Source organism: Grammomys surdaster, unplaced genomic scaffold (genome assembly GCF_004785775.1).
Source record: "Grammomys surdaster isolate TR1022 unplaced genomic scaffold, NIH_TR_1.0 133, whole genome shotgun sequence".
NCBI classification, from domain to species: domain Eukaryota; kingdom Metazoa; phylum Chordata; class Mammalia; order Rodentia; family Muridae; genus Grammomys; species Grammomys surdaster.
The window spans coordinates 4392665-4407900 of record NW_021604591.1 but is presented as its reverse complement, the minus strand read 5'-3'; the positions used below and the strand labels follow the sequence as shown (position 1 = coordinate 4407900).

The 15236-nt window shown below is 42.5% G+C and overlaps 1 protein-coding gene across 1 annotated transcript in view; it reads left to right on the top strand.

Annotated features, from left to right (window-relative positions):
- Positions 1-15236, top strand: part of Tacr1 (tachykinin receptor 1) — a 157584-nt gene that overhangs the window by 79798 nt on the left and 62550 nt on the right. Inside the window, exon 3 of the mRNA XM_028762466.1 lies at positions 8652-8846. Coding sequence (XP_028618299.1) covers positions 8652-8846 — 195 coding nt within the window. The remainder of the gene's footprint in view (positions 1-8651; positions 8847-15236) is intronic.

Here is a 15236-nt window from a genome sequence, read left to right as displayed (position 1 = left end):
GGATATATATATATATATATATATATATATGTGTGTGTGTGTGTGTGTGTGTGTGTGTGTGTGTGTATGTATATATATGTATATATGTGTGTGTGTATGTATATATATGTATATATGTGTATATATATATATATGGATAAATGATTTTGTGCTTTAGGTGTTAGAAACATGGCCCAGTGGGTAAAGTACTTGCTATATAAACATGAGAACCTGAGTTCGGATTCCTAACAATACACAAAATCCAGGCGTGGATGCACATATCTGAAACCCCAGTGCCAGGATGGGGGTGACGGAGACAGGTAAATCCCCAGGACTCATGTGCTCACTGGCTTATCCAAATGGTGAGCTCTATTCAGAAAGACTTTGTCTCAAAAACTAAGATGGGGAAAATAGAGAATGCTACCAGAATTGGACCTTGGGACTTCATACAAGGTTGCACACACAGACAGTAAATGCAGATGCACACACATTCACACACACACACATCACCACCCAGTTATACACACAAGACTGTTTGGACCCACAAGTGGAAGAACACATGTAATTTTTGTCATTAAGCATCTAACTTGTTTCACTAAAAATTATGATCTCTGGTAGTGTCCATTTTCCATTAAATGACATAATTTCATTTTCTTCTTTTCCAAATGAAAATACTCTGTTGCGTATATACAGCATGTTTTATTTATTTGTTCATCTATTGTCTGATACAGATCAATTCCGGAACTTGGCTGTTGTGAACAGTTCAGCAATCCACATGGGTATGCAGGTCTCTGTGGTGTGTTGACTTGAGTAGCATGTCCGGCTTGTGCTGTTTGGGTCACATGCATTCCTGCACAACTATGACTGTTGTCCAATACACAAAAAAAGGAAAAAAATTATGTCCCAACATCATAAGGCTGGCTATCCCTCACCTAGAATCCTTTGGGGACATGCCAAGAAGTGGTCTACCTGGGTTACAGCATGTTCTGCTAGCTGGGTTATAGCATAGTTCTGCCTGCAAACTTTTGAAAAACTTCCTTGATGATTTCCAGTGATTGGATAATTTATTAGTGCATTCCCACAATACATCTCTCCATGTTCTCTATACACAGGAAAAAGGCTAAAAACAAAACCTGGCCAAGCCATCTCATCCTACCTAAGCTCCCCGCCCTCAGCTTCAAGCCAACCCTGAGGCAGGGGATTTATTTTTATCCTATTTTTGCATTATATTTTAGTGCAGGAGACAATTTATCACTTTGATATTTTCATACGCATCTAAGGTGTGAGCTTTGTTCTTCTGTGCGTGTGAGTGTGTGGTTCATGTGTGTGTGCATGCTTATGTCGGCCGGTATGCCTGCGGGTGTGAATATAAGTGCATAGGAGGCCAGAGATCAACAAGTGTCTTCCTCGATTATTCTCCACTTTATTTTTTGAGCTGAGCGCTTCCTGGCTCGGTTGGCTAAGCAGTGAGCTCTAGGAATCTGCGTATCTCCCCAGAAGACACACACAACACACCACTACCTTACCCAGCTTTGTGCATTGGTGCTGGGGATCTAGGCACAGATACACATGCTTTCTCAGCAAGCACCCAGTTAAGCCATCTCCCAAGCTTCCACCCCAATTTGTCCTATTTTTATTCATTTTTAAGTTATTATGCAAGATAACAAGCTTCATTGTAAACAGGATTATACAAAAAAATAAGTTTTTTCGCATAGAAGATAGGAGATTCCTGTTGTGCGTTGCAGAAGCTGCTGCTCCTGCCATTGGTGCCTGGCCCACCGCTGCTGGCAGAGGCTCAGATTAGACTTGGCTTGGTTTGGGATTTCATTGCCTTTTCCCAATCAATAACATCCGACTTTAGTCTTGGGTGCCTTTGTCACCTGAGGGGGTCGCCTTCTACATTTTCCCAACCAGAGCAGGTTATCCATCTCGGCTTTCTGTCTTACACTCCAAAATAGCTTTGGGGGAGTACTCAAGGAAAAGACACACAGCTCAAACCTCCAGCCCGGTGCATTCTGCCTTTTTCAGACTGGTCTGTGTGCTCTTCAGGGAGCTGGTGGCTCGAAGCTGCTGAAAGGGGAAAGTCACCTGGCAACCAGGCAAGCTTTTGTCGATTACCCAAGTCGCCCAGAAGATTAGGAGATGGGTGTGCACAGTGTCTTGGGGATGGAGACTGTCTAGTGATAGGAACAGGAACATAAATTATCCTCCCATAAGACAGAAGGTTTGGGCAGAATAAGGAAGCACAGCTAACAGGAACGTGGGAGAGCAGTCAGTTGAAGGGTATACAATTCTAAAGCAACTCAAATTGTTTTCCTAGAGATAAAAGGATGGCCTGAGCATGCATGTTTAAAGGATGGAGAGCTTTCTACAGATGTCAGTGGCTTAGGAAATGGGCTCTAGAACAGGTCCCTTGCCTGTGGGGATCTCAGATCAGCTCCTCATTGCTCCCTACAATAGATACTGTGTTCCCCAGTGGCCTGGGAACTCTTTATCTGACTCTTCCTTGGACCCCACGGAGCCTTCTTGGACCACACACAAAGCAGGAATCTCCGGCAACAGTAGGCTGCATCTGTCCTTCACTTCACTTTACCCGAGACTGTCACAGGTTAGCAATCCCATCTGCCTCATGTCCATTTCTTTCGTTCTTACCAGTAGTGTCCCTCCTATCTGCTGGCAGTGTTTGAAGTAAGTCATTGATGGACCACTGGAATGAGAAACATGGGCTTTATAGAATGGGCACAGAATAAGTCCCCATGTGAGAGGCTCTGGAAATGTTTGCATGGTCTGTGAGCTTTGTACTACCTCTGAGGGATAGCCAAAGGCCTCTTTGGATACAGGTATGTGTGCCTGAGTTTATCTAAAGAGTGAATTGCTTTATGAAATTTAATTTAGAAAGTCATGCCAACTTTCTAATTTAAATCTCTGGAGTTCATTCATAAAATTAATGTCCCAGATCAAACTCTTAGCTGATGAAATGATAATGACCTCTAGTGAAGAGAGCTGTGTCCTTTGCAATGGGAGAAGGAAGGAAGGAGGAAAGGTGGGGCGCTCTTTCTCAGAAAAGATGTCCCAGAGATGACCTAGCAGAAGATGACCCCTGTGTGGCTCCCACCAAACTGTCCATGCACGTGTTAGTCAATGGACAATACTGAAAATTGTCAAAGGGTTGAAAATCAAAGGATAGGAATATTCAAGGACTAGGGACCAGTGGGGTCACTCCTACAGGATGATCTTGGCTATCTATCTAACAGAAAATACTTTGAACAACGATTTTTCTCATTTAACAGTCATGTACCTGTTAAGATTGGGAATAATAAAGCTATAGCATATGCTTCTGTTTTAAATTTGAGTTTATTCAACTAATTAAGGGGTCCCTTCTGTATGTCAAAAACATTGCATACTTACTTATTCAGTTAATTTTCACTGAATATTACTAGGTCTCAAGCACTAAGGGAACTCTTCTGTGGAAGGCAGACGGGAGAGACAGACAGGCAAATAGAAAGAGAAGTGAGCTGGGGCCAGCACATGAGGAGTGGAACCTACAGCACTGAAGATGGCCATCAAATTCTTCCACAAAAGGATGGTGGAGCCAGGCTGTGGACAGAGCCAGAGCCAGACAGGAAAAGACTGAGATCAAAATGGTCCTCCCCTGAGAGAGCCATGTGCTCAGATGGGGACAGGATTCTGAGTAGTGACCCGCAGATGATCACCATTCTCCTGGTGACAGACTCGACTTCACCCTGTATATTCCCTGTCAAAGGTGAAAAGTGTTTCTAAAGATGATGCCTGTTGTTCTAATTCCTCTTATTCATCACTCTCCATAAACAACAAAGCTCAGATCCAGCCCGCAATCTCCGTATAAATAAAGTTTTATTGGCACACAGTAATAGTTTCTTTCCCATCTATGGCTGTTTTGATACCACAACAGCAGGGCTGGGTAGCAATGAAAAAGACAATGGATTCTGCAGCCTATATTTGCTTTCCGACTATTATAGAAGTTTGCTAACCCTTGATCTACAGCCTTGTTCTATCTCTGGGCATCTGAACTCAGGGACATGGAATTCTTTAAAGGAGGTCTATGCCATGCTGGGAAACAGTGAGGGGTGATTGAGTTGACTGCAAGTGAAGGGCTTGGTTTGGGGACAATCCTTTGTCCAGTGGTCTGGGCTAGACTAACAGGAAGTCATGTGGACTGAGCTGCCGGAGAGAAGAGGATTCTTTTTTACAAGAAGGTCTTTCTATCCATGACAAAAATATGCAGCTTTACCAGATTAAACAGATGCTTCCATGGGTTCTCCTTTTATAAAGCATTATCACCAAAAGGAACTGCACCTCCAGGTTTCAGCTAGGAGGTCACACACAGCTCCAATAAGAGTCGACAGGCTTCTATAAGGCAGAGGAACCTGAAGTCAAGAACATAACCTACACGCCTCGCAGCCTCTGGACCCCTGGGTCTGGCAGTCTGGTGATTAATGCATAAGGCAGAAAGACATTTAATTGGCTGTCTTGGTGTCCCATGAGCTTGGAACAGTCAATAAATATTTATTAAGTGTATTTTCCCAGGGCCTGAAGCACTTGCACAGTAATATCTCATAATCAAATAAGAAAGAGTTTTTGAGGGCGGATCCGGATAAATGCACTGTACGTTAATGTGACACAAGCTAGGAATGTAACGTAGGGAAGAAAGTACCTACATGTCATACGGTTGTTCAACTGAGGCTGACCACTGCGTAGATAGGAAAAAAGTGTGTTGCACAAGCCACAGGAGAGGAGAAAGGAAAGACAGAGACAGACAGACAGACGACAGACACAGAGTCACAGAGGCAGACAGAGAAGGAAGAAGAAAAAGGAGGAAGCAAGAGAAATTCATAGCTAGGTTTGGACAAACAAAAACATGCATTTTTAAAAGCCAATCTTAGATGCTAACTTGGAGTTTCTATAGGTAATTCACTCATTTGTCACCAAAATGACCACTAGTCTAAAAGAATGGCACAGAGTTGACTGAAATGGGCTTCCAAGCAGCCATTTTTGTAGTAAAGATAAAATACGGCTTTTTGCCACCCATCTGGGGACATTTTGCCAGTACACTGGTGCAAACCCCCTAAAGCAGAGTCACATTTGATTCTAAGTGGTGTACCACCAGTTTGGGGATGGCCAATGGGATTCGTTTATTTAAGCTTGAGCATTTATCCTGAGTTAAAAGCAAATTAAAACCTTGCATCTGAGATCATATTAAAAGAGGGTGCTATAATTACTGCACACTCCCCTGTGGGTCTCTCTCTCTAGTTTAAAGCCTGGGAGTGCACAGCTACCAGTGAGGGTGCACGTCTGCACAGGACTGGAAGAAATATGACATCTCCATGGCTTCCACCACTGCTTTGGAGTCGGGGAAGGAAATCTTGATGAAAAATGCAGAATTCCTGGGGATTCACTTCTTTCTTCTTAAACTTTGTAACTTTATTTATTTATTGGGTAGGGGTGCATGTGTGTTTGTGTGTGTGCATGTTGAGGCCAGAGGTCAGACACAGGGGTCACTCCTCAGGATCTTTTCACCTTGCTTCTGAGGCAGGTTCTCTGAGGTAGCCTCAAAGATTCCCCTGTCTTCACTTCACCATGCTGGCAATCACAAGTGTGAACCATCATGCCCGCCCCCTTTTTAATATGGCTTCTGCGGATCTCCCTCTCAAACCCTCATACTTACTGCTTCACCAACGGAGCCGCCTCTGCAACCCCATCATCCCTTCTTAATGTTTATAGAGAGGCAAGCCTGAGACATCTTCCAAACATCCTGCTTCCCCAGCAGAGCACTGCCACCGTCCTTGTTCGTACAACCCAGAAAAGGGAAACCCAGACCCCAGCACTGACAACTGAAAGCTAAAATTTTAAGCCTCTGTCCAAATCAGTCTATCAAAACTTCCAGAATGAAAGACTTAATCCCAACCCAGAAGAGGAGACAGCTCCAAGCACTTCCGGTTCCAGAGCAGGATGCTATCCAGGCTTGGCCCAAATCTTTAACAACACCTACTACTCGGAGGCTTCCTTGCCCCCACAACATCCTTAAGGTGTTGAGGGATTGATCCAATTGCCACTTGATGTCACTTTTCTGCTGCTGTCATTTGTGGTTGTTTGTGACTGCCCCTGCTCCCCCGGAGAGAGATGCTTGTAGCTTCCTCAGGGAAGGCCTGTGTTCCACATCCAGCAGGTGCCTGGCAGGAACTGTTGAAGCTCATCCTGACTGAAATGGCTCTACTAGTAACCTAGCTCCAGTCCTTGACCAGAGTTCCTGAGAGACAAGAGAATACAGTAAAACAATTACAGGGGGTTGTGTGGAGGCAGCTGACAGCTGTACAGATGTTTGTGTACGGCTGAAGTCTGCATCGGACCTTCTGTCCCTCAGAAACCAGAAATGCCTGCCTGTCAGATATTTAGACCCCAATGGATATAAAATACCATCCCCACTCTGAGGGGAAAATGTATATTTTAAATAAGCGGATCAATAAAATTTGTAAAAAAAAAAAAAAAATATTCACCAGGAGATACCTTTCCTAAGGGAGAGGCAGGATCGTTATGTAACGTGAAGTACAGATTGTCATATCTACTGTACCTCAGATCTCTGTGGCATCTCAGAAGCTTCAGCTATGAGGAACAGCCTATCGGGGTGACATCTTTTAATCTACACCACACGTGTGAGGGGACTCCCAAAATTGCTGATTCTCTAAACCAGTGGTTCTCAACCTTCCTAATGCTGTGGCCCCTTAATACAGTTCTTCAAGTTGTGGTGACCCCTAACTATAAAATTATTGTCATTGCTACTTCATAACTGTAAATGTGCTGCTGTTATGAATCCTAATGTAAATGTCTGTGTTAAGATCTCATTCTCTACAACTATGAGGACTGGAGTTCAGGTCCCAGTACCTATGGATGACACATGGTGGGCATGTCTCCATCTCAAAAGCTCTCACAAGTTACTAGTGGAGCAGAGCCATGAACTCCCCCTCCCTCTCCTCTTACCCCTCCCCTTCCCTTCCCATCCCCTCCCCCATCCCTCTGGTGCAATCCCTTTGAGATCTGTGTTTTACAGTGTGTCTAGGATTTCCTCAGGTTTTCACCCTGCATTCCCCCGGTGGTAGCTGATGCCACTCTCCCAGCTGAGCTCTTACTATACACCCAGATTGTCGCTAATCTTTAATAATGCTGCATTAGAACTCTTAAACCAGCTGCAATTACACTCTGTCAGAGAAGGACATGGTCTGAAAATGCATCCAGCCTTTTAATCGGTATTGAGAGTATTTGCATGCTCCCAGAAGCTGAGACAGCTGCAGGGTCACAAGGCCATGTCACCTCATGGTACCATCATAGCACAGCTTTGCAGACTGAGACCTCTTCTGTAGTGCTTATCCGTATTCCTATCAATGTTGTCCCTTAATCCCAACAGCACAAAAGAGAAGGCTGAGGATGTAGCTCAGTAGAGAGCAATTGCCTGACAAGAACAAGGTCCTGGGTTCAATCTATGTCTCTAGGAGGGAAAGGGGGACAAAATTCCTTTTTTTCCTATTTATTTTATTTAACTATGTGTATGTATGTGTATATACATGAGTGTATGTACATACAAATGCAATTGCCCAAAGAGACCAGAAGAGGGCGTCAGATTCCTGGGAGCTGGAGTGATGTGATGGTCAGTTTTGAGCCATCCAGTGCAGGTCCTAAGAACTAAACTCAGGTCATCTGGAAGAACAGTAAGGGTTCTTAAACACTGAATCATCTTTCTAGCCTCAAGGATAAAATTCTTGGTGTTGGAAGTACTTACAACATGCCATTTGTCTCATTTTGTAAGCTGCTGACACATATTTGGACATCAGGCATGCACTACAGTCATGTCAATAATGAAACTCCCTCTTAGAACATTGCTAAGGGGGTTCCCAACTTAAAAAAAATCTATCTGACATTCCTTATGAGGTTTTAGCATTGTGTGTCCTAAGTCAGATAGTCTAAGGCTAGGACTATAAAAAATAGTTCAGACAATACTTGCAAATAATCACTAAGAGGGGCTGCAGGAGAGAGCTCAGTTGCTGAGTGCCTCTTCCGCAAGTGGGAGGACCTGAGTTAGTCCACTGAGGTGGGTCCCTCCTGAATCCAGAGCTCACAACTTGGCCAGGGTGGAAGCCAGTCCCAACAATCATCCTCCACCTAATCCCCTTGGACGTAGGGTTACAGGCATTTGTGGAGACAGCCAGCTTGTTGCATAGGTGCTGGGATCTGAACTTCCGTATCTAGAGTTACAGAGCATGAGATTTTAACTCTGAGCTAGCCTTCAAGCTCTCCCCCACCTACCCTGAAAAGGACCTGAATTTGGTCCCCAGAATAAATGTGGAAGAGTTGGAACATGATGGTACACACCTGTAATTCCAGCATTTGTGCATGCAGGGTCAGGCAGAGCCCTGTAGCTTAGCTATGGCCAGCTAGCTTAGCCTAATTGGTGATCCCCGGAGACCAGAGAGAGACTACCTCAAAAGACTACAGAGATGGCTTCAGGGGAAGGACATCGGGGTTGGCTCCTGGCCTCTATACACAGACAAACACAAATATTGTAAGCCAGTGGGTTTCTGGGAATTTCTATGGGCAGGAGAAGCACATAATGACAGAATGTTATCCTTTCTTCTGTACTGCAGATACATGGCCATCATTCACCCTCTCCAGCCCCGGCTGTCGGCCACTGCTACCAAAGTGGTCATCTTTGTCATCTGGGTCCTGGCTCTCCTGCTGGCCTTTCCACAGGGCTACTACTCCACCACAGAGACCATGCCCAGCCGAGTCGTGTGCATGATTGAGTGGCCAGAGCATCCCAACAGGAGTTATGAGAAAGCGTGAGTAGAGATTTGCCAGTCTTGTGATCGGCTTGGAAGCCACTCTGTGCTGTGCAGAACCTTCCTTGTCTTGACCTCTTCCTCGTTTCTTCTGTATTCTTGTATCAGTGACGATTTCACACATGTCTACCTGACTTCCTCACATCCATGCTCTGACACGGTGTCGATACATCTACCACTATTGGGGGATGCTGCCTCCAATACTGTGAAAGACTTAAGGATCTAGTTGCCATGACAGGTACATCCCATGTTCCTGGAACATCAGACCCTTTGAGTGGAGTGTTTCACCATCTCTCTTGGGCCTTTTGTCATAGATGTTTCTGTGTTTCGGTGATGTCACTGTGCCAGGCACAGTATGCTGGAAGGTGGGAATGTCTCCACTCCAGTCTCTCTCAACAAGGGCCTGCTCCTCTCCCCTCTGATACAATCCTTCTACAGCATGTGTTTCACACTGTCTGCAATTTCCTCATGGTCATTGCTCATGTGGTAGCTGGTACCATAGCACACATGTTGTAGACTACCCCTCTTACCTATAGACCACAGCCCCCACTCCCTGCCCCACTTCTTCCTCCTAAACAATGTCACTGCCCTTGAATCTCTTAGACCATAAGCTGCCTCTAGGGAAGCATCAATCCAAAGCCCTTTCAGGAGTTCACAGTGTGAGAAATGAGACATCCCGATCAGATGCAAGCATGGAAGGCCTTTTAGTGTCTAGGGGCTGCAGAACACACACACAGGCCTGCTTGACTTATAGGAGGAAGGCTGGTCACAGACAGTCATTTTCAAGATGTCTTAGTAATTTTCCCTAATGCTTCTTGCCCTGGAGGCAACACCAAAATTTCTTATTCTTTACCTTGTTCCACTTGGCTGAAGGGTGATATGAAATTTGTATAAGCATCCATCTTTGTGGACTGAGAGAGCTAGAATAAAAGTGGGTCTTTGGGAAAACTCACTGAAGTCCTCCAAACTCAGACTTGTTATTCGAATCAAAAACAGCACCGATGTTAGAAACCGAAGACCTGAGATTTTAACTATGAATTGCCACTACTGTGTGATCACAGGCAAGAATCCCAACATCTCATCTTTTCTCCAATGGAAGGTAATAAAACATCGTTTCCTGTAAACAATCGTCATGAGTATCAGATGAAATGAGGCATATCTCACATTGTAAATTAGTAAATGTCAAACAAGAATTATGAACCGAATTCATTGGACAACAGTGTAATTGTGTGGCCTTTAAATTTACTAAATGCTAAGATAAAGCATGGTATCTGTCATGCCACTTAGATCTGAGACTTCCAAAGCCTATCACAATGCCACTCTGGTGTGTCTGTTACATGGAGCATAGAAGAGTGCCTTGCCAGGAAGTAATGCTTAAGACTGAGACATGACTCTCCAGATACTGACAAAGAAATCTAATCCATCAAGCAGTGGAGGGCGAATGCTCAGCCTATAAGGAGATGCTGTAAAATCAGTCTTTCTGGAGAAGCTACAAATATGGGCGAAGTCTCGGTGGGACAAAGAGTATGGCTCCACCGACTGTACAGACCTGTGAACAGGACCCAGCCAACTTTCCTCTAAGCAAGGAGGAAAATAACCTCTGTTAAAATTCCTCATAAAAACAAAAACAAAACCGAGCTACCTTTCAAAATACACGAGAGTTCTTTATTCTTATAACAAATTTAAAGCTGAACTCTGAATAGCTTTCTCTTCCCACACAACTGTGGGATTTTAGTCAACAAACAGGGATACTTAGAGACTTGCTTGAGAACATCTTGTTGATTTGTGTTTATTAATAACTAGAAATTTCCTTTGAGACTCAACACAATGCAGGGGACTGTCATCTTCTCTGGTTTTGAGAACTCAGAGGGAGGTGTTACGGGCTGTGTGGGTTGGTTTGCTGTCACTGTTTATTTTACATGGTCACTGTTCTAATTTCAGTCTGTTACCATAATAAAGTACACTGACCAAAAGGAAGCTCGGGAAGGCTAGGGTTTATTCGGCTCACGCTCTCAGGTCACTGTACATCATTGAGGAAACTCAAGGCAGAGGCTTAAAGCAGGAATCATAGATGAGCACTGCCTGCTGATCCCCTCTCTGGCTCTCTCATACCCAGCTGTCTTATATAGCTCCACCATGTGCCTAGAGAATGGTGCTTCCCACAGTGGGCTGGGCCCTTCCATATCAATTAAGGCGATCAAGACAATCCTCAAAACACAGGTCAACTTTATAAACACAATGACTTAATCATGATCTTTTTTGGGGGGGTGATTCTAGGTTTTGTCAAGTTGATGGTTAATGGAAAGATAGGTAACTTATAAAACATGACTCTGGGTTGTGAGCATTTGAGATTATTTATTCGAGATATACATAACACCTTTATTTTTTAATACTAAGTTTAAAAAATCTGATTTGCCATCCATTCATACATTTACTATGATACAAACATAATCCAAGTACATAACAGTTTCCATATTAAGTGCTATTTTTGTATGCTGGTATCCTCTGTAATGTATTATGCTATATTTCTAGAGGTTTAAATTTTAACATGTTTATATTCTCTTTTTTTTAGACTAATGATTGTCCTTTCCATAGTCCTAATAATCCTAAAGTTGATATCAGATGGAAACTCTGTTTTGAGGCATTGGAATAATTAGGATGAACAGGTGGCTCCTATTCAACGAGATCATCCCCCAGCCTTATCACTTTCCACTTCAATCATTAAGACTCAGTTGCTTTAAGGCTTCGAGTCTGCTAGTATACTCCAAAAAGAAGTATTGGGAGAAGTAAGTATGATAGCTAATCCTAATGGTCAGTTTGATGAGATTTAGGCTCACCACGAAAACACATCTCTAGGTTGGGAGGGCATTCCCAGAAAGGTTTAACTGAGGAAGGAAGACCCAGCCTGAATATGGGTGGCACCAAGCCATGGGCTGAGATCCAGGACTGAATTTAAAAAGGAAAGCAAGCTGAGCACGGGCATTCATCTCATTCTGCTTCTTGACTGTGGCTGCAAAAGTGAGCACCCAACTCAGGCTTCTGCTTCCATGCCTTCTCCTCTATACTAGACTATGTGTCCTCACACACGAAGGGTGGAGCCCAGGGTCCCACATGTGGTAAGGATCTAATGAATGCTGACTGCTGATGTTAGCAACATTCATTGGTCAGGTGGCTGGCAGGTAGACAGGAGGCTAAAGCAGATACTAAGGCTCAATTTCTGATAGATCATTTATACCAAGAAATTAATTACATAGAAGTATTGTGTAAAATATCATAAATGCCTCCTGACTATATGGTGAACTTCCAAAGCTAACATTCATCATGCAGATCCTTTGATAATATACAAATTCAATGAAGAACTGTGAAAGATGGGTAGCTCAGGGAAAAAATAGGCTAAGTATTAAACATCCACATTCCAAAGAAAGTTCTAATATTCAATTGGTATAGAGAGAGAGATTTAATTTAGTGTGCATGAAAAACAGAAATTCAAACCATAAGGAGGTCATGACACACACCCTCAAACTAGCTGATGGCTTGACCCAACTTGAGTGTTTTAAGTTCTACAAAGATGGAAATAATGAAAACTTTTGTTAGCTGCTAGAAAAAAATATAAATTTGCAAAATCACATTGTAAACTGTTCTAATTGTATCTAGGAAAACAGAAACTCTACGTGCCCAGAAATTTCTCTCAGTGGTAATTACCCTAGCAAAGCTCATGCATCTATGAGCTGAATGCATAGAACATCTTTCTCAGGTTGGCGTTATTCTTACTCACCTAAGCTGGAGAGATTTTATATGTTCATCAGTAGAATATTTGTTTAATGATGCACCCTGTATCACTAATAAAATCAGCAAAATGAAGCTCCACGGGTGGCTCTTATAAAATCCTAGAATAAGCATAGCAAAATGACATTCTTGAAATATCTAATGAGTTGGGCGAATACTGAATTCCAGGACGGGATTGACACCCTATAAGCAAAGGTCACAGTTTCTCCTGCAGAAAGGACAGGGGTGTGATGGAGAAGAGGCATCTGGAGAGCTGCTGAGGGGCAGTGTGGACATGAGTATGATGGAGAAGAGGCACCTGAGGAGCCCCTGATGGGATGCTGTGGTTATACTTCTTGAACTTGATAGTTGTAGCATCTGTGTTTGCTTAAAGTTGTAAGAATAGGTAATCTGTTACTTTGGGCACTGTATATTTCATATTTTCAACCTAAAATTAAATGTAATACAAAGATTCTTATTGCTGCAAGCTATTAAGAAGATGTTTTCTCCAGGATAAACCAAATATTCTACCCAGAATAAATAAGAGAAATTTTCTTCTGATGTATAGCCTCTGTCTATGATGATGTTCCTTACAGAAACCTGCCTTTAAACAAATCACATCAGAATGATCCTCACCTATTCTGGCACCTGCCAGACCTCTAGGTTTTGCTTTGCTAAATTCTATGAGTCATTTTACCTTGAGGTTTCCCAACTAGCTAAAGAAAGATAAGACACATTCTTGTCTCTAGAAAGGACATAACCCTTGCTGATGCTGTCTTCATGGACAGGAGACTTGGGGCCTCAAAAATATGCACATGTGTAGATGTTCACTTCCAAAAAGTCAGTTACAATTCTATTCTGTCTTTTAAAAGATAAACATATTATGAAGTATAACAGAAGTTCCTGTGACTCTCTAAGCTCTATGGACTCTTGTTCCAACTAACCTGATGTCTTAACTTTGCTTTCTATTGCTGTGTTAAAGATCATGATTAAAAGCAGATAGGAAAGGAAAGGGTTTATTCAGCTTACACTTCCATGTTACAGTCAGTGATGTCAGGCAGGAATCTGGAGGCAGAAAGTGTGGAGGAATACTCATTACTGCCTTGCTCCTCAGAGCTTCCTCGGCCTACTTTCTTATACAACCCAGAAGCACCTACCTAGGAGTGGTACCACCCACACTGGAATGAGCCCTCACATGTCAATCATTAATTAAGAAAATGCCCCCACAGACTTTCCCACAAGCCAGTCTAGTGGGGGGGCATAACCTCAGTTGAATTTCCCTCTTCTCAGACATCTCTAGTTTGTGTCAAGTTGACAAGAACTTAACCGCATATATACTGACGACTATTCTTCCAGATGAACACTATTCTTCATTTTTTGAGGAGATATATTCATATGAGTCAGCACAAATATAGTCTCACAAAATGCAAGTTATTGTGCATATTATTCTACAGCCTGTTTTTATCTTAACAAGATGTCTTTAAATGTTTCTGTGCCAACACACAGAGGGCTTCTCTGCTTATTCAAGGGACACAATGTTCTAGTCTTTAAACGTTCAGCATCATTTCTACAGTCATTAATTGGTAGAAATTGGATGGTTTCCAACTTTTGACTACGTCGCTTATATCCATCTTGCAAGGATATCTACAGTATAAACTCTCATTGGTGGAATGTGAGCGTTGTCTACACAGAATTGCATCAAGGTACATTCTCACCAGCAATGTGTGAGAGTCCCCACTCCTCCACTGCATACTAACAAAATATATTATTAAAGCTTTAGGATTTTTCCCAGCTGGTGGGAAAATATGGCATTTCATAAAACTAAAATGGAAGGCCTTTTGTCATGAATGAGTTGTAATATCTTTTCATAATTCCTCAGAGACTTTCACATATACTTTATAACTATATCATTCTGATACCATAAATGATTTCCTATGTCATTAAGCATATCCCTACAACGGGAGGTGACTATGTGTGAAAAATGATAGAAGTCTAGAGACAATGATTGATTGGCTGATTGATAACTGATATAGGTAGATGAGAAAAGGAGTACAAACAGAGAGATAGGCAAATACTGATACATAGATAGACAGATGGTAGATAAATGGATGGATAGATAGATAGATAGATAGATAGATAGATAGATAGTAGAGAATTATGATAATAGTGCATATACCTAAAATATATATATATATATATATATAGAGAGAGAGAGAGAGAGAGAGAGAGAGAGAGATGGTAAATATATAGGCAGACGATAATTGAAATGGATAAATTATAGGTAGATAACTGGTTAATGGATAACTAGACATATGTAAATGATTATAGTTAAAAGATTAGTGGACAGATGGTAAATCAACACATGTTAGACAGGTAGATAGATAAGATAGGTAGATAGATAACTTCCAAGTAGACTGCTTGTAGCTGCATCACTGGATCCCAGGAGGACAAGCTGAGTTTCTTCTGATGTTCTCTGTTGATGTTTACAGATGTTATTAATAGAAAATTATGCCAATGCAATAATGTCACAAAAATGGGGGCTTGGGCTCATCATAAATACTAATTTGCAGTTGAGTCCTGCCTTAATTAGAACCCAGCAGCCTGCTTGTGGATGATCTATCAGGA